The sequence below is a fragment of the Hydra viridissima genome, unplaced genomic scaffold (genome assembly GCF_058129835.1).
Source record: "Hydra viridissima isolate aposymbiotic clone 2 unplaced genomic scaffold, HvirCarnegie_v1 scaffold_11, whole genome shotgun sequence".
NCBI lineage: Eukaryota > Metazoa > Cnidaria > Hydrozoa > Anthoathecata > Hydridae > Hydra > Hydra viridissima.
In genome coordinates, this window is record NW_028324310.1 from 2286283 (window position 1) to 2308679 (window position 22397).

Genomic DNA, 22397 nt, shown 5'->3' on the forward strand with positions numbered 1-22397 from the left:
TAATATATAAAATTATTTTAAACCTTTTCCATTGATAGGTACTACTGTCAAAGTAAAGCATTAACAGCTCCTGAAGGGAAATGTTTTGCTGGATATTACTGCAATGGTAGTGCTTCTACACCTATGCAGTATGAGTGTCCAATAGGCTATTATTGCGATGAAGGTTCTTACCAACCAACTTCTTGTCCGGCTGGATATTTTATTAAATCAAAAGGTAGTAAAAGTATTTCAGATTGTCAACCATGTGGTCCAGGAAAATGGTGCAACCCAAGTGAAGGAGTTACTGTGATAGAAAGAAATTGCTCTGCAGGATACATATGTGTATCTGGTAAGATAAAATGTTAAGTTTTTAAATGGATAGAAACTTGGCACATTGATTAAATCAATCAATGTGCTAAGTTACTATCCATTTATAAATTTTTTATGGCTTGTAAATATTAAAGCTATTTATTTTCTTTAAAACTAAATAAATTGAAACTCATCCTCTGGTTTTCATTTGCACTAAACTCAAATCACTGTAATCAATTTGTGTAATTATTTTCAATATTGGTTTTTATATATAAGTTGAAAAAACTCATTATATTTTTACCATTTTGAGGTTCTACAACACCAACTCCAAATACTAATGATTCATCAATTGGTTATCTCTGCCCATTAGGCCATTATTGTGTTGAGGGAGCATTGTATGAAGAAAAATGCCAACCTGGATCTTATGGTCCAATTTTAAAATTGGCTAATTGCTTACCCTGTCCTTCTGGAAAGACTTGCCCAAATTTTGGAACTTATGACCCACTACCTTGCCCCACTGGTCACTATTGTGAACTAGGTATATCCTCTGTATCAGGTACACCATGTCCATCAGGAACATATAACCCCTATTTTAACAAAACAAGTCTTAATGATTGTTTACCTTGTCCCTCAGGTAAATTTTGCTTTTATCCTGGATTATCTTCTCCTTCTGGGAACTGTACTGCTGGGTTTTTTTGTAAAAGTGGAGCAAAAACTGCTTCTCCAAATGACACAGTAAATATGTTATGTCCTGTTGGTAAATATTGTGAAAATGGAACCATTAATCCAGAGCCATGTCCATCAGGAACCCTGAGAAAATTTCCAGGAGGGACTTCTGTTAAAAGCTGTTATCCATGTGATCCAGGAAGTTATTGTGAAAGTACTGGGTTAATAAGTCCCACTGGTTTGTGTGATCAAGGTTTTTTCTGTCCTGATAATGCTAGTGCTTCTGTAAAGCAGCCAACATCTTATAAATGCCCACTTGGATATTATTGTCCGAAAGGAACTTCTGTTCCTATAGGCTGTCTTCCAGGTACATATCAACCTGCTTATGGGGCTTGGAATTGCCTAAGTTGCCCAGCAGGTAAGTATTGCTCTGGGAACACTATCTCGCCTGACTCTTGCCCACCTTACCATTATTGTCCTGAAGGAACTGTTGCACCAATATCTTGTCCAAATGGTACATATACCATGGATAATGTTAGTGGTTTAACTTCCAACATTTCTTGTAATCCTTGTCCATCAGGAAGATTTTGTCAAAATGGCATTCCAGTAGGAAACTGTAGTGGAGGATATATTTGTTTTAATGGTAGTATGATACCAAACCCAACTGATGGAATACAAGGAATTATATGTCCAGTAGGATATTATTGTCCACCAGGGACTGAAATCAAGAATCAATGTCCTAAAGGTTTGGTTATCTATCAAAATGGTAGCTCAAGTATCAATGACTGCCAACAATGTCCTGCTGGTTACATTTGCGTTCCAGAAAGCACCGTTCCAACATTGTGCAACAGAGGCTATTTTTGCCCATTTAATCTTACAAGAACACCATGTAGAGAAGGGACTTACAATGATTTAGAGGGTGCTATTGATGAATCCTGGTGCAAAGCTTGTCCTCCAGGTTATTGGTGTAAAGAAACTGGTACTACATGTTTTGATTCTCCTGTAGTTTGAATGATTTATGTTTATAATTTTGACCCCACATGAGATACTCAGTTATGATAATTATTAACTTTTTTTTTTTTAGGTACAGCTGATTATTCTCAAAACCCTTGCCCTGTTGGTTTTTATTGCAATGCAGGGGTTCTGTACCCACAACCATGTCCTCCTGGAACTTTTAGCAATTTTACTGGAGCTAAAACTGTTGAAGAATGCACTAATTGTCCAGCAGGTTATTACTGTCCAGTAAATGGTTCTACTATCACAATTCCTTGCTCTAATGGTACATACTGTCCTAATGGAAGCATTAGTCCAGTTTGGTGTGAAGCTGGATTTTATTGCCCTGGCTCTCAAGTTAAGATCCCTTGCCCAAGTGGTTTCTACTGCCCAAATGCTTCTGAAAATCTTATACCTTGCCCAATGGGTCATTACTGTCCTGGAAATGATAATTGTACAATAACTGAAGCAGGTTCTATAGTTCCAACAATTTGCCCATTAGGTATATTTTAAAGTCTAATTTTATTTATTTATTTTGGTTCACTAAAAACTGCTTTAAAAAGTTCATCAATGATAAAAAAAAAATCTCTAAGATTATAGTAAACAATTAATGAAATGTTGCTTAAAAGTTTTTTTGCTTATATATATAGGGTATCGAGAAATAAATGGTAGTAAGAGGCTTACATTTGAAGGCACTTGTGAGCTTTGCATGCCTGGAACCTATGGTGCACAACCTGATCGTATGGCGTGTAAACAATGTAAACCAGGAGTTATTTGCTTGAAAGGTTGCTTAACAATTTAACACCATCAATTTGTTACTATTAATTTATTTTTATCTTATTTTTGATTGGTTAGTATCAACTTATTAAAGTTAATTTAGTTATAATTGAATGTCCCAGAACAAAAAAACTTCCAATAAAATGTCCCATTGGTGACAAAAATATAAATTTAGGTACTAATGGATATTTGAGGAATCATCTTTATTTTTTCTTTATTTAAAGATCCCAATAAGATGCAATTTGATTCTTATTTCTTTATAGGTTCTTCATTAGGCCTCTTATATATTTAGTAATTTTTTTTTCTGAATTATTAATGCTCATTCTTGGTCAGTTTATATGGCGAAGGATGCCACATGATTTTATGGCTACAAGATGTATCAGATTTTTTTTCAAAAGACCTTGGTATTGTATTCCTTTTGATAATGTTGTAGATCAATTTGAAAGTTCATCAGAATCCCAGTTGCATGTGAGAAGTATTGATAATACATCAAAGAAGAGAACTCATTGGATTCCTTAATTATAAAAAAGCAATTCAGGCAATCCTTCACTCATCACAAATTGAAGAACCTTTTAATGTTTTCAAGGTTTTTTTCACCTATGGAAGATTTTATTCTGAGACATTTTATCTATCAATATGTAATCATAATTATTAGCAATACCTGTTTGATAATTTATCATTATGTCAAAAAAGTAATATGCTAATTTATTACTATTCAGCAAAGAGGATATGTTAGATGGCTATTTAGCAAAGAGGATATGTTACATGGCTATTTAACAAGTTTATTGTTTTACTTCAAGATAAGGTTAAAGTTGTTTTTGTTTTTTTTGTTTTGTGTAGGAGCTACAACTGACTACCCTCTAGCAAATTATACGCTATTTGGAGTTAATTTCACAAACTCATACCCATGTCCTGCTGGTTATTATTGCATGGCTGGAGATCAAATACCTCGTCCTTGTCCAAACGCTACTTACAATGATCGAGAATATGGGAGCCAAATATCAAACTGCACATTGTGTCCTATAGATCATTATAACCATTTGACAGCACAAAAAGCATGTTTTCATTGTGGTGGTCAAGCCAAGCAGCCTTTCCAAGGACAGGATACTTGTGTTTGTAATGGTCTTCATAGAGTATTTATGGTGAGATTTTTGATATATTTTCATTAGATTTTTTTGTTTATATAATATTAATACACATTGTATTCTTTTTTTCCCTTACTGAAGTTTAATTATTGAAATGTTCTAAATCTAACTTATGTGCACTCTTAAATAGCCTAGTGACAAGACTTGTTTATGTGAAAAAGGGTATGAAGTGAACCAAGGTCGTGAGCAAGATTGTGTCCAGAAACTTTATGCTATATGTAGTGAAGGACAATGGCGAAACCAGAATGGTTCTTGTATGAACATTGAGCAATGGAAATTGTATTGTACTGATAAGGTTCAATATATTTCTTAGCAGAGTTTATTTAAAAATAATTTCAAACAAATGGATAATTGATGTGCAGAACAAGTACCATAATGCTTTGCACATTTCTAAAATGTAAATAAAAGAAATGAAATAGCACAATTCTAACTAATATATATATATATAACTTAAATATGACATTTTAATGAGTAAACTGAATCAAAAATAGTAAGATCAATTTTTTTATAAAGGATTTTTTATACTCAGTTTAGTTTTTAGTTTAAGTTAAAGATTTAAGAGCCAAAATTTCTGTCTGACTCGAATAATCTAATAAAAAAATTGTATGAAAAAAAAAAAAAGATATTTTTTTATTTAATGTTTTTTTTTTTACTTTTAATATAGTCAAAAGTAGTTTAACAATTTTTATTCAGGTTTGCCTTGGTAATGACAATTATGTTGACTTTGATCGGGAATTAGGCTTGTGTTTGTGCAAAGTGGATGATCTTGAAAGAATCTGCAATCGTGAATGCCGTATTGAACAGAGAAACAGAATCCATTACATCTGTTCAGATCCTGTCAAGATCAGATTGACATACCAAAACGGAAGTTATGTAAGTTGTTGTGATAATCTTTTTAAAAATTAATATAAAAAAATTTTCTTTGGTAAATTAAGTAAATAAAAGTTTAGATTATTTTTTTAAAACCTGTTTTATTGTTTTCAGGTTGAAGCATCATATAATGACTTGTTAGATGTCCCAAATTTTAGAGAAACTTTCTCAGCTGATAAGTGTGAAAAATTAGATGGATCAGTTCATCCCTTTTTTCTTCTTGATGTTGGAGGTTTGTTTATTTTCAATGTTCTTTAATTTTATTTTTGTTTGATGGCCGAATAAAATCTTTTTTTTTTTTTCTAGCATCTGGGTTTCTGGGAGTGTACAACCCTCCTACTGACACAATTAAGTCTATGATATTTTCTCATTTTAAAAATTCAACCTACTTACAAAGTTTCCGTAAACGGCGTGCTTTAACTGAACCATTCTCTGGCATAAAGAATCCAACAACTTGCATCAATTTTAATGAGGTCATGCTCTTCAGTGTTTCAAATGAATACTTTCCGCAATATGATGTGGACAATTTGTTTAACACAAATCCTAACTTTGATTTTGGTGCATTTAAAGATTTAGCTGAGCAGCATAATCTTATGGGAACTACATCCACTTTGTTTGCATTCAGGTTTCAATCAGAAGGAGTTTATGTTTTTAAAATGAGCTCTTCAAGTGATCTGAGAATGGTCTGTTGATGTTCTCTTTTTCTTACTTTTTGATTAACTGTACTAAAATTTAATTATGGTAACTTACATTGATTTTATGAATTAGTTAAATTAGTAAGATTTTTACTTTTCTTTTTTCTTTTTTCATTTTTATCAACACAATTAGTATATCAGAGTAATGACTCGTGGTGCACAATGTGCAGAAGATGGTCCTTTCTTTGCCACCACACCTCGTGCCATCATTCAAAATGGTATTGCTCTTGATCCTACAATTTTAATTACTCCTGATTGGTTGTTAATAGGTCTTATGCTGGTCTGCTTCTTTGTACTTGTACTTATATTGGTTATTGGACTGGTATGTAGTATTCTGATTCATATAAAATTTTACTGTGTTATTGTAACTTTAATAAAAAAAAAGAAAAGATTATTATTATTATCTTCATCCAATAGTTTATGTTTCGAATTCATGGATGGCGAAAATCATTGTATCTTAATCCTAAATACAGACAAATTTCATCAGTTTACAATTTTGATGATTACTCTTCTAAAGGCTCTGCTGTTCATCCATACAAAAAATACCACAGAAAACAAATGTTAATTGATCAGATGAAGAATCCTAAAAAACAATCCAAAGACCATGACGGTAAAGTTCTTCTTTTGTGAAAATATTTGCTTTTTGTTAAAAAATCATTCAGAAAACCAAAAAAATGAAAAAGAAAAAAAAATTTTAATGTTTTGCAGAATTGTGTTTCAGCATAAAATGTAATGTGAAATTGTTTACACTGTTTAAGATCAAATGGTTGCCATAGAAACTACTGTAAAAAATGACGAGTTCTGGGACTATGATCAGCAGATAGATTTGGAGGCTTTCAGTACTAAAGATTTTTACACAACTTTATCAAATCAAACCAGTGAAATAACAGCAGCTTTGGCCAGGCAAAAAGATCAGGTTTCCTTCTTCTTTTAAATCAAACATGAAAAAATGTTAAGTTTTTTTTTGTTATCTTTTTTTAAAAATGCTATTTACATCTCAATCATCTTTATATACTTAAATATTCAGGTCAAACAGTTATACAATAAAATCAATGGACAGGCTGAGTCTCTTAAAGGATTATGGGTTGCTAAACTAAATTTAAAAGGACATCCTGTACTTGCATCACCTGAATACCTTCAAGCATATGAAGCTAAAAAGAAAGAGGTAATTTTAAAAAAGAAATTTAATGAAATTTTATAAAATGGCTATAATTAGTATACATAATGTATCAACAAATTTTATGTAAATCAAATCTTATTTCCCTTCCAGTTAGAAGATGAGTTGGAGAGGCGTAAAGAGCTTGGATTTTGTTTTCTTCATGTTCTTAAACAGCAGAATGATATCTTTGAGAAAGATGAAAATGCTCGTGAAATGCATCAAGTAACTTTTATGTCTACAGTTCGAGAAGTTCAGCGTATACTTAAAAGTTATGCTCAATGTGATGTTAAAGATAGTGAGAATGAGTTTGATAACAATTTACAGCACAAGTGAGTGTAATTTATAACTTTATAATTTCAAAACGTTTCCAGATTTCATTTACCAATATTTATTTATTTTTATAGCTTGCTAGATTTATATATAAGTTTTAAGTTATGTAAATCATCTTTATTAGAATTGGTACTCGTGTTAACATGCTGCTTAATAAACTGAATACTAACTTGTTTGAGGAGGCTCAGCGAAGAGGATCATTAGGTATTATATCTCAGAGCATTGGAGCTTTGATGCTTGATCATAATGGTGAAGTTGTTCAAAGGGAACATATCTTAAAACCTGATGGAACGGTAATTGAACATAACAACATGGTGACATTTGATCAAAAAACTGGCTTACTTATGCCCAATCCACTTGAAGTTTGTATGCTTTTAGCAGATGGTATTACTAATGTAGAGATTCCAAGTGGCTTCTTTGTGCACCCTGTCACATGCAGACTTTTACAGATTGAAGGTAGGTTTTTACTTTATTTAAATACATTTATCTTAAGATATTTTTTTATTAATATTTTCATAAATAATTGTTATAAATAAGCTTATTGCTTGTTTAATTTCATTTTTGAATGCTACAAAATCTAAGATTAATTTTGTCAAACTATAACTATATACAGTGGTTTCAACTAATATAGGTGCATAAAAATAAAATTTAAGGAAGGTATTTACCTAGTTTTTTTATTTTACAGAAAATTGTTCTTAAATAAATCATGCATCAGTGTGTAATACTAAAATATAAAATTATAGTTTAAAATATTATCAAACACAATAATAAATCAAAATTGGCACTACCACAATAAATATGAAAATTAGTGTTCAAAATATCCCCTACATGCTTTTTTGCAAGCTATGCATTACATTTGGATTGATATCATTATCATCATCATAAGAATGTTTGAAGTTTTGATTAGAATTCTTCAAATGGCATCTTGTTTTATGGAATTTGTTTAGATCTTGACTATTTCTTTGACCATCTAAGCCCAAAAAACTTTGATTGAATTTAAAGTTGATGATCACGCTAGCTAGGCCATTAAAATTATTTTATTTTCTCTCATCCAGGCTTTGACTGTGCAAGTTGTGTGGGCAGGAGTCATATCTTGTTGAAATTGCCACCATTCTTTTGGATCAATCAGTATGTCTGCTGATTGACATACGTAGTTTTCCTGTGTCTGAATCCTAGATGATAATAGATGCCATCTGTTACCTTAAATGTTTTCAGAGTATTTTTAATGTAATTCTTGAATATCAATAATCTACTTGCTATTTTTATGCTATTTATCCTGGAGCCATCCTTCATGCTTATTATTCACTTTGTTAATTTTTTAATCTTCTCAAAATTTATTAAAAAATCTTATATGTAACTAAACTTATCGTCAATAACAACTTCTATGTTTTAAAGAAAATGATTAAATTAACATTAATTAGTAAAATAATTTTGAAGTTTGAGATAATGTTTACTTCTGTGAAACTACATTACTTATACATCATATTTAATGTAAAAAAAAAAAGAAAGTAAAAAAATCCACTTAAAAGTTATTTGTGAAATCTCATGGTTATGTAACAAACTGAGTATCTAGTTTTGACTGTTTAAAAAAAAAAAAAAGTTGTAAATTGTAAACTAATCTACAGTGGTATGTTGAGGCAAATTTCTTGCAGTAATAAAGTAGATTTTTTTAAATTTAATCATTCAGCTGTAAAAATTTTTTTTCTTTTCTTTTTTTAGGTAATGTTGCTTTTGATCCAGTTTCTTCACGACTTGTGTTTACAACTGATAGTTCAAATGGAGAAGCTTCAAACTCTCATGTTCGTTTAATACCTTACATACCATATCCAATTAATCCAGAGACTGGACAACCCACAGTCACAAAGTTCAATACCTTAGAAAGAAAGAGTGAAATGGTGTATTTAGGCCCAATGACTGATTACAAAACTGGCCAAATTGTACCAATACTGGGTATGACCATCCACCCAACCACTGGTAAGTTGGAGTTATTTTACATTTGCATCTATATAATTTAAACAATAACTAAAGTTAATATTAAGGATGATTGAGGATTGATGATTGACAATTGATAATTGATGGATGATGGATGATGGATGATTGATGGATGATTGATGGATGATTGATGGATGATTGATGGATGATTGATGGATGATTGATGGATGATTGATGGATGATTGATGGATGATTGATGGATGATTGATGGATGATTGATGGATGATTGATGGATGATTGATGGATGATTGATGGATGATTGATGGATGATTGATGGATGATTGATGGATGATTGATGGATGATTGATGGATGATTGATGGATGATTGATGGATGATGAATGATGAATGATGAATGATGAATGATGAATGATGATGATGATGATGATGATGATGATGATGATGATGATGATGATGATGATGATGATGATGATGATGATGATGATGATGATGATGATGATGATGATGATGATGATGATGATGATGATGATGATGATGATGATGATGATGATGATGATGATGATGATGATGATGATGATGATGATGATGATGATGATGATGATGATAGCATTAAAAAGAGTGCTGCATAAAATAATATTTATTTTAAGATTCAGATCTAACCTTAAACTTTTTTTTTTGTTTAAATTTACCTTTAGGTAAAGCTTTTCCAGTAGGAGGAACTTACATTGATTTTGTTTCTAAACTACCCATACCCATAGAACTAGGTTCCTTGTTTGTTGAGCCTGTTTCCTTAGATCCAACTCCAATTATGGGGATTACTATTGATGCTCTTTCTGGAGATGTTGTTCCAATAGGAGGAATGACTCTTGATGAGCCTTCAGTCCCAATATTATTGTATAACAACTTCACTGATAAACTTACTAATAAAATGTTAAAAGTAACCAGTGTACATCTTTCTGATCCATATAATTGGGAAGTAGAGCAGTTAAATGGAGGTGAACGAGCACTTTTGGATGTAAATGAATTGTATTATGAATCAAAAGTTCTTGATATTCTTCATGATTTGAATAATGCGTTGACTGGTACAGATAAATCAAGTGGTCGTCATGAAGACAGTATTTTAGAAACTCTTTTAAAAGATTTAAAGAAGTCCAGAATAAGAGTGCGCACATTACTTCTAAGAGATGGGCATGACCTTGTAAGACGTACAGAGCGAGCTTCAATATTAAAAGAAACTGGAGGAAGTCCAGGGATGTATGAGTTTGTGTCAACTGGACAATTGCTGCCTATTTTAATTGGCACAGAGATGAATGATCCCTCTGGTTCTGGAATTAATGTACCAATATTGGGAGTAGAGAAAAATAAAGAGAATGGCTCATGGTTTCCGTTGGGTGGAACAGTTGAGGATGTTTTGGGAGATGGCTTAAAACCCATTATGCTAGGTGATCTAGTTCTTGATGCTTCAACTGGGAAACATTCACATTGTGTTGGAGTCAAATACAATAATGACATTGGTGTTACAGAACCTATAACAGCCAACACTTTTAAAAAGAAGAAATCAATTGTACCAGCTGTTTCAGTGCAATTGCTGGAAGAAGAAATTGCTGCACGAAAAAGTTTTTGGAGAAGACAGAGGAAGCGTGAAGACGAATTAAAGGTGTTAGAGGCAAAAATTATTCAGCAACTCACAAAGAATGAATCTAAAAACTCTTCATTGTTTCAAGAGCAACTTGATTCAATAACTGAAGGTTTGTTATCTACAAATGCCTTCTCTTTTTTTTATTTCGACTTTCCTAATAACTTTTTTTAAATTTTTTGAGGTTTCATTTTTTATTCTTTTATTATTTACTTTTGCTATTATTTTAATGTTAATTTGCTACTTTTTATTTTCAAAAATTTAAAGATGCTAAAGCTTTAAAGGAAGCAAAGAATCGTGAAATGCAACGCCGAGCTGATTCTATAATTGATCAAGCATCTGCTCTACCTCCAGAGGTTGTATCAGTGTTGTCTCAATGTGACGCTCTTGAAAGTCATAGAGAAGAGTCTAACAATGAATGTCATTCCAAGTTGTCTGAAGCAATTGAGCGATTTTTTAGTAAGCTTGAGGCAGAGGAGAAAAAGTTCAACACAAGGATGAGTGAACTTGAGGTACAAAGTTCATTTTTCAGATTTTTTGTTTTAAAAACTTTTTTTCTGTACTTTTCAGTCTTCTTTTTTTAACATTGAATGTTTGCAGTTTCCATTTTTGTTTAAAACTTACAGCTTGGCAGTTAAAATTTTGATTTTTAGTTTCTTTCTTTTAGGGTGCATTAAATCCAGATGCAGAAGCATCTGTTGCACAAAGGTATCATGCCTCTAAATCTCGATTGCAACTAGAGTTAGAAGATCATTTGCAAAGCCGAATGGAAGCATTAGATGAAAAACACGAACTACTTGAATATATTCGAGAGAAAGCTGAACTTTGTGCTTCTGAAGCAAAGGTAAATTATTAGTTAACTTTTATTAATTTTTGTGTAATTTTTAATTTTTTTGAAATCAGATTTACCTGTTACATTTAAAAGTCATTTCTTCTTTTAGGTAATATTAAACAATAGCACCTTTCATGCTGGTTATTATGATTCAATTTTATCTGGTGTGTATGGTGAGCCAAATATCTCATCTGAAGAATCCAGTCTTGAAATAATTCCACTCTTGCAAAAGCTCATCAAAGTCATTGAAGAAAAAGGTCCTCTACCTGTTCCTTCACAATATTCATCAGCTCCATTATCTAATCATAGATTTTCTTCACAGACTGAAGTTACAAAGCAAACTAATCAGAGAGTTGATTTATTTAAATTAAAGCCACATTTAGATAACAGTAAGTTTTTTTATACTTATATTAAAAGTAAATTTGTATTTATTTTTTTTATATTTACATTAATTTGTATTAACATTTTCTTTTTATGAAATGTAAAAATGTTTTGTTTGTAGTTTCAACATTTTTCTACTTTTTTTTTTTAGATGTTCCAGGAATTCTTGTGAGTGGTGAGCAGCCATCTGGGTATGAAGGTGAAATTTATATTTCTGCACATGATAGTACACCTAACCATGGTATTCAATTACCAAATTCATCTTCATTGCCCTCTCCTTTGTCCCTCTCTGCAGAAGAAATCCTTACTCGAGTAAAGATAGAAAAGTTAGGTGAGCCTGAAAATACAGAGTCGATTGTAATGAAAGACATCATTAATTCAGGAGAGATTACTGAAGAAAAAAAAAATGAAATTAGAAAAGCATTGTTAGAAAAGCATATTGCTGAAACCATAGATTTAGAAAATAATTTGAAAGAAAATGAAATTAAAGAAATAGACTTTATTTTAAATGATATTTTCCAGAAAAAGAAAGAAGGTTTTGCAGAGGTTCAACAAGAGCTGAAGGTTGCTTTTATTTTCAGATTTAAGATTTATTATTGTGTCATTTTTTTATTTAAATATATATATATATATATATATATATATATATATATATATATATATATATATATATATATATATATATATATATATATATATATGTATGTATGTATGTATGTAGTTCATTTATTTATGTTTAGGAAAGATTATCAGAGGTTGTAGATGAAAATGAAAGAGAAGAAATTATTGACAAGCATGTAGAAAAGTTTCAAAAAGTCACAGACAAGTTTTCTCAACTTAAGGAACAAAGACTCTCTACTATGAAAGCCAAGTTAATGAAAGAGAGATTTATGAGAAAAGATTCCCTATTTAAGTAAGTATCTATATTTCAAAAACAGTTATATTTTAATCTTAAGTTAGTTTTTGCCAGTGTTATTTTGAGACTGAGTTTATTTTGAGACTGAGTTAGCTTGAACTAATATAATTAAGGAAACATATGGGAGATGCTAAAGCCATCGGTGTTGAAGTATCTTTAAGCCCTCCAAACGAAAAGCAAATAGACATTGATATACAGACTCTATCAGAAGAACAAGATAAGCTTTTTAATGAACTCAAAAAAGCTTATGAAGAAGAAGCTGATAGACTGCAAAAAGAGCAATCTGAACAAAAGATTAAGGAAATGGAAGACAGAATTAAACATATGAATCTTCATTTTACACCCGCCGTTGAAAACGAACTTACTCAGTTAAAACAGGTAAAAGTTCGAATTCAAAAATCTATTTGTTCATTTTTTAGGATTAGGGTTTTTTTAATTGCTGAAAAAACTCTCATTGCTGTTGAGCTGGGTGATCAAAAAACTTTTTCTTTTTTTTTTTATTAATTCAAGAATTAAGGTGTAAATGATTCTCTTCACAATATGCATCATTTTATGTTATTTTTTAAGTGATTTTATCTTATGCAGCTTTTCTTCCTTCAAATAATTTAACAGGATATAGAAAGAGAAAAGAAGGTTCGTGAGGCATTAAAAGATCGATTTAAATCTCGTCAAGCTTCAAAAAGATCTGTACCAACTGGTTTGGCGCCTGCTGAGTTAGAAAAGCTAAACTATTTACAGGATATTGAAAATAAAGCTAATCATGCAATTGAGACAGCAGCACTTTTAGAAGCAGTTGAAGATGTATCTAAAGATAGAAACACAGAAAAGCAGCAAAAAATTCTAGATAAGCTCATCAGTGAAAATCGTTTGAAAGAGGTGTCATATTAAGTTCAATGATATTATTTTTATGTTTAACTACATTATTCTTATGTTTAAAGACATTTTTTTTTATGAAATTGATTTTTTTGAAGTGGAATTGATTCCTTTTATTGTTCAAGAGAGGTTGTGCTTAATAAAAGGTAACAATTGCCTCTTGTACCATTTTCAAACTAAATGTTTTTGTGTATAGGAGGACAAGCAGGCGATAATAGATCGCTTCTTAAGTGAACAGCAAGCAGTAAATGAAAAATATGATGAAATGAAAGAATACAGTGCAGCTGCTCTTAAAGCCAAGCTGGAAGCAAGGAAAAAAGTTCGATCTGACAAAAATAAAGAAGATTCTCTGAGGAAGTTATTTAAAGAAATATCTGACTCAACGGTTTGATCTTGTTTAAATTATTAGTTAATTTTTTATCTTGAAGGAAAAATGAATTAGTATCCAGCCTTTCATTTTAAAAATTTTTAAAGCTTTTTTTAACACTTATTCATCCATTTAGGATGAAGGATCATGTAGTGAGCAGTCCACTGGAAACAAACTTGTAGACATAAATCTTACAAGTGAACAAATGAATGCTCAAGAAAAACTTTTAGCTGAACAAGAGCAAAAGCATTCAGATTTATTGTTGAAACAATACAAAGAGATGAAAGAAGTTGATTCTGAAATCAAAATTGAGCAGATGGCAGTAATTCAAGATATCAATCGAGAGTTTGAAGCACAAAAATTAAAAGTATGCCACACATCCTTGGTTTAAAATATATATGCTAGTAAATCAGGGAATCAACAAGAGTTTTCCTTTTTTCAAATAGGAAATTTTAAAATTTAGATTTTATTCAGAATTTTTATCTGAATAAAAGTGTTTCATAAAGCTGGTATGTTGAGTTTTTTCATTTTTTTAATCTTTTATTTTATGTTCCAGGCTCTTGAAGCGCAACAAAAGAATTTCAAAGTTGAAATGGAGAAAAAAAACCTCTCTGATGAACAGCTGAGGCTTCTTTTAGATCAACACAATCAGGATCGTGAAAATTTAGAACGAAACATGGACTCGGAGAGGAATCGACAGATATCAACATTAGCTGATAAGATCGCAGAAAAGAAAAGAAAAAAGCTGGAAGCAATTGAAAAACGACATGAAGCTGATTTGCAACAACAGTTAGTGATAGAAAACAAAGAAAGAAATGAATTGTCTGCAGAACAGGTTTTTAAAAATTTTATATAAATCAATCATTTAGTTTAAAAGGAGAACAGTTTCAGATTTTTAGAAGTATGTGTGGAAAGAATAATGCTTGTAATGAATATTATTTAGGTTCGTCAAAATGAGAGAGTAAATCTTACAGCAAAGGTTGCAGCTAGCGATCCGGACCATGTTGAGAACGTTATTTTGACCTCTGTAAAACAACGCCATATGCGTGAAAGGATTGAGCAGGAAAAAGAGTTCAAAAATGAAGTCGAAGCTTCACGTGCTTTACTTAAAGCTCAAATTACAGAAGAGAAACAAAATGAAAGAGATTTGCTTTTGGCTGAACAAGAAAAGGTCAAATATTTGAACTTAATAAAAGTTTTTTTTTTTACTTCAACAAGTTGTTAGCTAACTTTTTATTGCTATTTGTAAATAACTGCTTTGCGTTTTTATATTACAGGCATTTATTATATATGTACTGTAAATATGTAATCTTTTATTTTGAATTCAGGAGTTTATGGATATTATAAATAAATCAGGAAACCTTGACAGTGCTGATCTCAGACAAAAGAAACTGGAGCTCGATTTAAAACACAAAAAGCAACTTGTAGAATTTGATAAGTGTAAAGATGATTTGCTGGCTTCTGCAGATCTAGAAGCTTTTCCCTCTCTACAAGTAAAGCACGCCCATGCACGTCTAGAACTCCGTGAACGACAACTCAATGAACTTTCAAACTCTATGAAAGATTTTATAGTAAGAGAGGAACTTTCGAAACAATATTCTGAAGAGGCTGAAAAAGCCACACAGGCTGTAAAAGAGTTCAAACAGAGGACAATATTTGAAATGGCAAAAAAGATTGAAGACGTTAAGCGTGCGCGGCGTGAAAATGGAGACGAGCAGAGAAAAGCAATGGAAGATGAAGTCCGAAGATTAGAAGAGCAATTAGAGCATGAAAAAGAAGCTGAAGCTTTAAGAGAAGCCGAGAAAGAAGCTGAAATTGAGAATTTGCGCCAGAGAAAGGCAAAAGAAAAAGAGGAAGCAGAAAAGGTAATTAACCTTTTTTAAATAAACGTACTTCAAATTAAATAAAGGCCGATTCTAGTGTCACTGATTTTTGTTGCAAAACAGTTATTTTTATATTTTTTATCTTACACCTCATGTTTTATCACATTATAAAGTTGTTTTTATCTTACACCTCATGTTTTATCTCATAAAAAGACGTACTTTGAAAAGTTTTTTAAAAAACGTTTTGCCTTTATTCACTTCCCTACTGTGTATTGGGGAATTAGTTTACTAAAAGTTAAGTTAAAAAATGAACAGGCTAATTTTGAAATAATACGAATTTTGTTTGCTAAGTTGGCAATTCTTCAAAAAGAAGCTGGCGATGTAGAAAAAGAACGACTTCTGAAAGAGCACGAAGAAAACATCAGTAAATTTCAGAACAAAATGAAAGAAGAGCAAGACCGTACGAAGGAAATGCTCCGAAAAAAACTTGAAGAAAGAAGAAACAAAAAGATGAACGTTGTAAAAGAAGAAAAAGAATTTCAAGATGAAATAGAAAAACCTCGCTCTTTACAAAAACAGAGTGTAAATATGCTGACATCTGCAGTTCCGCCTTTGACTACCAGACCTTTAGCATCGAAAGGTATATTTTTTCCATTTAGATAAATTCAAGCAGATGTTCTATATAAGTTGTTCTTCTAAATAACAACGTATTTTTTTCATTTTTTTTTTAGATTTAAAACCGACCCAAAAGTTACCATCATCTTTCCCAAAGAGTAAATTAGGGTTAAATGAAGAGGAATGGATCGCCATGCTCAATGAATCACCGCTGTTTCAAGCTATTAATGATATAGAGAAAATGATTGATCAAGGTATCGGACCCCAAAGTGTTCTTGGGGCAACGGGAAGACCGTATATTGACATAAAGGTGAGATTCGCAGTTTTTTGTTGTTTTGTTCAAAAGAGAAGAGTTTTGTTTTGAACTTTTTTTTTTTTTTTTTTTTATTTTTTTATTTTTTATTTTTTTGAAAAAGGACGCACAATGGTCTTGTCAAGGCGAACTGACGCCTGTAGACATAAACGAATTATCTCCTCTTCAATTTGTTGTTTATCGATTCGGTGTTTTTGCTTGCCAATTGCTGCAAGAAACCATGCAGGTGCCAGAAGTTACTCTACTGATTGCTTCAAGTCTTCCATTAAACAACTACACAAAAAATGCTTTTCGTAATTCTTTTTTCTACGAGCGTGCGCGAAAGATATTATTTATTAGACAGGAGAGAATGGAAAGTGTTGGAGATTTCGTTGTGCTTATTATGCATTGTTTAGCGCATATTAAAGTGGACGATCTTGTTGATGACGAAAATGTGCTCTTTTTAAGGGAGTTTTATAAAGTAAGTTTGCTTACATCTGTTTATCATCTCATTTGGTTTCTTTAGGTTTTCTTATTATACTAGATTTTTTGTCCGCACTCTGCTTTATCTTTTAAAATCTTTAGGCGTTACGCATTTGCTGCCAAGATATGTTTTTTTCTCGCGCCAACTCTACTTCACCTATAAACTCGTTAGTTGGCAATTCATCACAGAATGGGATGATGGGTACTACGTTGGAACAAGCTTTTTTACGTATTAAAAAACCTGCTCAAAAGTTAAATCTTGTTAAGGAGCTGATTAATGTCAAAGTAAATGACCCAGTGGGCCAAGACTTCTCAAGTGAAGTAAGCATTGTTTGGTTTTAGTTGCCAGCCTACAAAAACTGAAATTGTTTGATCAAAACTAGAAATGAGTTTTGAAAATTGCACATTAAAAAAATGAAAGAAAACAATCTTTCTTGTGCTTTGCATAAACTATAGTCTTATGAAGGCTGGTCTTCTAAACTATTACAATCGTTTTTCAAATAACCTTTAAACTCCTATGTTTAAACAACTCCCAATAAAAGCTTAAAAACGATAACTCAAAGACAATTACATGTTGTAATTACTTGCACATTTTTTTATTATTTTGAACTGTTTACTTTCAATTGAATAACTACTAATGTTTTAACAGGGGGTAACAGATCGATTATCAAAGCAAAACACGTTTGTTGACAACGCAAAATTACGCACGTATTTACGGTCTGTTGGTGCTGTTGACTGCACGGAGCAAAAAGAGCTGCATGTACAAAATCGGCTGAAGGAACTTACTGGAAAAGATGATGTAAAGAAAGTGCCTCGACTGTAAGTATTTATAAATTCTTGAATTTTAATGTTGAAAAATATTTAGGGCTAATTGTACTGATTAATTATATAGAAGTAAAAAAATTATATTAGCAGTTATGGTTGTAGGTGCTAATGAAAATAATTTTATATTTATACGATAGACAAAGAAGGAACACCAGTACGATGCTTTCTCCAGAACATTTGCTAGAAGTTCAGATCCAAGATCTCTATTCAAAGATCGACCAACTTAATGTTGAGATTGCTTCAGTTATAAAATCTTTATCTGATATCGCGAAAAACATGCAGCACCTCCAAACCAGCGGTGCTTCTCAAGAAATAATCGAACGTAGGAGAAAGCAATGGGAAGAGCAAGATTTGAGAAAGCAAAACCTTTCGAAAAAGCTGAAACTGTTAGAAACAGAAGTTTCAAGAAAAGAAAAAGAAATGCGCCGTTGATTTTTGAATTTAACTCCGTGCACGACATATTTTCTCGTTACCCTCCAAACCCCCTGCCCCCCCCCCCCCCCCCCCCCCCCCACTCCGCGCAGTTAAACAGCGAGAAAAAAAAGTTTTCTTTATTTAATTTCTTTTAGTAAATAATTATGTAATTTCTATAAGAGTATTTATATATGCATATATAATATAAGTTTGAGAGTAATTTAATAAAATAAACAATAATTTTTTAACTAGATAAACCATATGTATATAAACGACGAACCTTTTGTAGGATTGTTTTAGTATTTTCAATATTTCATTAAAGTAAAATTAGAAATTATTCTTTAACAAAATCACATCAAACTTTTTGTATATTCTTTGTTTTTGTTCCCGTAGTTTGTGTCTTATAGTTTTAAATTTAGGTTACGTCATCGTTAATTTTAAACTGAGCATTGTCATATTTTAAAATGAGCTACTTTCTAATGTACAATCAAGAATTTTTTTATACTGAGAGATGTTATTAACTGAGAGCTCGGAATAGTTTGTCAGCATTGGATTAAAGTATAATTGCCCACTGGAATAAAACAGCAAGAGGAACTTTCAGTTTGCAGTAAAACTTGGTTGCTGTAAAAGATCATTACAAGTTTAAATCCAATACAAATTTGATCAATCAAATTTAAATTGTGGTCCACAAATTGTCTCGACTGTTATGATTTTTGTCAAGGTACACTAATTACTTTCTTCTAATAATCAATTAATAAAAATAGCACGGTTTTGGACAATCTTAAAAAATTTAAAGCAAATAATTGCTAATCAAGATGTAAAATCAAACATTTTCAAAAATGTAGAATTGGAATTTCCTTGGTGTTCGCCTAAATGTCGGTTGTTCTGCTCTTGCCACAACCTTCGGCCGAAGTCGTATATTTATTCATAATTAAAAGTCCAGTAAGAATGACTAAAATGTATACACAGGGTGGGCTATTAGTCACTACCATTTAAAAATGCAATAAATTTTTTACTTAAAAATGATAGACAACATTTTTCAGATGACCTCCGTTTTTCTTTCAAAGTAATTTTGTTCATCATTTGAATTTCGAGACGAACATTGTCCTTTAGCATCAGCAAACAGTTTGGGGTAGCGAGTGTTTAGATAATAAACACTAGCTGCTTCAAGTATCCCCATAAAAAAGAAATCAGGGGACGTTAGATCAGGGAAACTTGACTGCCAACAAAGCTCCGCATTTCTGGAAATTATTTCTCCGAAAATTTGCCTTAGCAGCTGTATGTTCTCTCTGGCTTAGTGAGCAGTTGCTCCTCTGGCTATTATCACATTCCTGGTGTGTTCTCAACAGCAGGAAATAAAAAATTCCTTAACTTCTGGAGATATCTTTTAACTTTAATCGTGACCATATTCTCATTATCCTCAAAGACGTACGGATCAAGCATCTTTTCTGGTATTAACTAATCCAACCATTACTTTGAGACGGTGCAACTCTCGTTGATGAATGACTCTGGGATTTTCAAATCCCCCAAGTCTGATATTTTGTCTATTCACAAGCCCATTTAAGCAAAAATGGACTTTGTCCCCCATCATTAGTTTCTTGATAAAGTTGTCGTCTTCTCTGGACTTCTCTTGAATACTGGCACAATAGTTTAGTAGCTGATGATCTATCGGCTTAGCTCCTTTACTAATTGAGTCTTGTATGGAAAAAATTGAAGACCGGCTAGCATGCCCCTTACAGAACAACGAGTGATTCCAAGCTCTTGATAACGGCATGGAGTAAATGTCTCTTACACTTTATCAACGCTCTGTTGTGCCCGTTCAATACGTTCTTGTGAACGAGCTGAGCGTGGTCTTCCAGTCCGTTGAAGATCCTAAATGGAACCTTTTTGTTGAAATTACCGATTGAGAGCCAATATGGCTTGTTTTTTTTGTTACATCGCATGTATGTTCTCCGAGTAAGAAAAATAAAACACTAATGCTCAAAGTAAACTTTAATAAGTTTTACTATTTGTTCTGTTTTAAAATATATGAAAGAAAAATACGCAGAATATAAAATCTCAAGAGTGGGGTAATCCAACACTTCTGTAACTTTATCATTATAAAGATCCCTTAAGAAGGATCCTTTAAGAATGATCCCTCATAAACTGAACATATAATTTTAGGATTCAGAAAAATTTATCATACTTATGAAGGAATTGTGTTAGTTTCATGAGCTGAGTACACATTTTTAAAAATCAGACAAAATTATCAGATTTCACCAGCTGCAGGTGTCAGTCGGTGGACTTAGTGGACAAGTTTTCATGAACTAAATTACATTAGAACATGAAAGTAGTACAATTTCTGCATGCAAGTATATGTAACACGATAAGTAAGTAATAACACGATAAGTAAGTAATAACACAATAAGTAATAATACGATAAGTAAGCAATAACACGATAAGTAAGTAATAACACGATAAATAAGTAATAACACGATAAGTAAGTATAATGAATACATAATAAATATATGAATACATGAATAAGTGTAATGAATACATCCTGAAAAATTCATTGCAATTGCACTTTAATTTTGAGATATTGCGTTCTGCATATTTTTATGTTTTATGTTTTTAAAAGTTGGACAGAGAAACCTTACATTTTATCAAGTTTTTTCAAAAAGTTTTATGCTTTAGTTTTTGATATATATACTTCAAATTAACATTTTATTCAATATCTGCGTTTGTTGTTAAAGGCTTTAGTACCACCTTAAGTTTTATATTCACGTATTATCAACACCGTATCGCATGAAACAATGTAACTATACAGAATTTGTTGTACAGGGTGTTGCGCAGGGTGTTGTACAGGGTGGGCCAAATGTCACTTTACCATTTGAAAATTTATTAAGTACTTTGCTAATAAAACTGTTTTTAATGTTTTTTCTCAGCCTTTAAATAAATTTGTATCTTTTTAAAGATGATAAACTCAGTTTGTTTGTTTTTTCAACTTTTATATATATTTATTGAAATAAAATATAACAGTCACATCAAAACAAGATTTGGAGATAAATTAGCTAAATTAAATAGATTAAAAATTGAATACTTTGTTTAGCAACAACAATTTTTAAAAAATTAATTTTTTTTTTTTTTTTTTTTCAATAATAGTCTTATTCTTAGATAAGAATCTGCTTCAAATTAAATTATAAATTAGTCATTTCGAGTTATTGCTTCTATCAACTTTTTTTTGTCTTGCATTGGACCCCCTCAATATCTACTGAGAGTCCAATCAAGTATAAGGTATTTTATAAATATGAAGAATTAAATAAAAATGAGAGTGAACTCGACGAAAAATCATTATGAGATAAACAAAAAACATCTTTTCACTCGCTTTTTGATGTTCAAATTATTGCTTTACTTGGTTTTCAAAAAGGCTGGTTTCCATCTATTTTGTGATGGTCGCTTTGGTCTTTCCAGCCGACTGGAAAATTGCTTGAGTTTTGTCAAGACAGTACAGCCATCTGATTTGCCACGTTCAATAACCCTTAAAAACGATGAAACCTCCTTATGATTTTGCCGCTCAAAAATGAGAACGAATTTTTAATTAAGTTGAGTTTTTGAGATTAAAAGCGATTTTTAAAGGTCTTTAAGATATGAAAGACTCGATGACTTGAATGACTCGATGATTTGAAGCTTGTTTTGTATGTCCCGATTTAATCTTCTTCCGAACACAATACCATTTATTGATTTGAAAGTTAAATTTTAATAGTTTTAAACTAATAAAAATACAACTTTTAGCTTTTTAACATGATAAAAACGTGGTTGGTGTTTGTACGTAATTGATATTATTTACCTCATAACATTAACAACCCACATAATCAAAATCTTTCTTAACAATCAGCCCTTGAAATTTTGAACATATGAATAAAAAAAATGTGCAAAACAATTTTCTTTGAAATATAAAAAGAAAACATTTCCAATTAATAGGAGCAACTGATGATGCAAACATTCGAAAGATCAATTTTTAAAACTAAATGTTTCCTTAATAGTTAACAAAAGTATGTTAAACGACTTTTTAAAGAAATCTTGTAAT

General features: G+C 31.4%; 1 protein-coding gene across 1 annotated transcript in view; it reads left to right on the forward strand.

Annotated features, from left to right (window-relative positions):
- Window positions 1-18433, forward strand: part of LOC145191539 (uncharacterized) — a 51756-nt gene extending 33323 nt beyond the window's left edge. Inside the window, exons 36-70 of the mRNA XM_090067567.1 lie at window positions 39-328; window positions 599-1933; window positions 2039-2449; window positions 2598-2732; window positions 3565-3866; window positions 4000-4164; window positions 4563-4742; window positions 4854-4971; window positions 5046-5422; window positions 5568-5756; window positions 5852-6044; window positions 6193-6350; window positions 6462-6599; window positions 6705-6922; window positions 7048-7379; window positions 8643-8897; window positions 9570-10622; window positions 10778-11022; window positions 11178-11354; window positions 11452-11731; window positions 11875-12287; window positions 12464-12636; window positions 12753-13017; window positions 13252-13515; window positions 13709-13897; window positions 14016-14246; window positions 14436-14714; window positions 14823-15050; window positions 15208-15744; window positions 16054-16342; window positions 16434-16627; window positions 16734-17090; window positions 17195-17413; window positions 17742-17911; window positions 18055-18433. Coding sequence (XP_089923693.1) covers window positions 39-328; window positions 599-1933; window positions 2039-2449; window positions 2598-2732; window positions 3565-3866; window positions 4000-4164; window positions 4563-4742; window positions 4854-4971; window positions 5046-5422; window positions 5568-5756; window positions 5852-6044; window positions 6193-6350; window positions 6462-6599; window positions 6705-6922; window positions 7048-7379; window positions 8643-8897; window positions 9570-10622; window positions 10778-11022; window positions 11178-11354; window positions 11452-11731; window positions 11875-12287; window positions 12464-12636; window positions 12753-13017; window positions 13252-13515; window positions 13709-13897; window positions 14016-14246; window positions 14436-14714; window positions 14823-15050; window positions 15208-15744; window positions 16054-16342; window positions 16434-16627; window positions 16734-17090; window positions 17195-17413; window positions 17742-17911; window positions 18055-18349 — 10654 coding nt within the window. The 3' untranslated portion in view covers window positions 18350-18433. The remainder of the gene's footprint in view (window positions 1-38; window positions 329-598; window positions 1934-2038; window positions 2450-2597; window positions 2733-3564; window positions 3867-3999; window positions 4165-4562; window positions 4743-4853; window positions 4972-5045; window positions 5423-5567; window positions 5757-5851; window positions 6045-6192; window positions 6351-6461; window positions 6600-6704; window positions 6923-7047; window positions 7380-8642; window positions 8898-9569; window positions 10623-10777; window positions 11023-11177; window positions 11355-11451; window positions 11732-11874; window positions 12288-12463; window positions 12637-12752; window positions 13018-13251; window positions 13516-13708; window positions 13898-14015; window positions 14247-14435; window positions 14715-14822; window positions 15051-15207; window positions 15745-16053; window positions 16343-16433; window positions 16628-16733; window positions 17091-17194; window positions 17414-17741; window positions 17912-18054) is intronic.
- Window positions 18434-22397: the final 3964 nt, after the last annotated feature.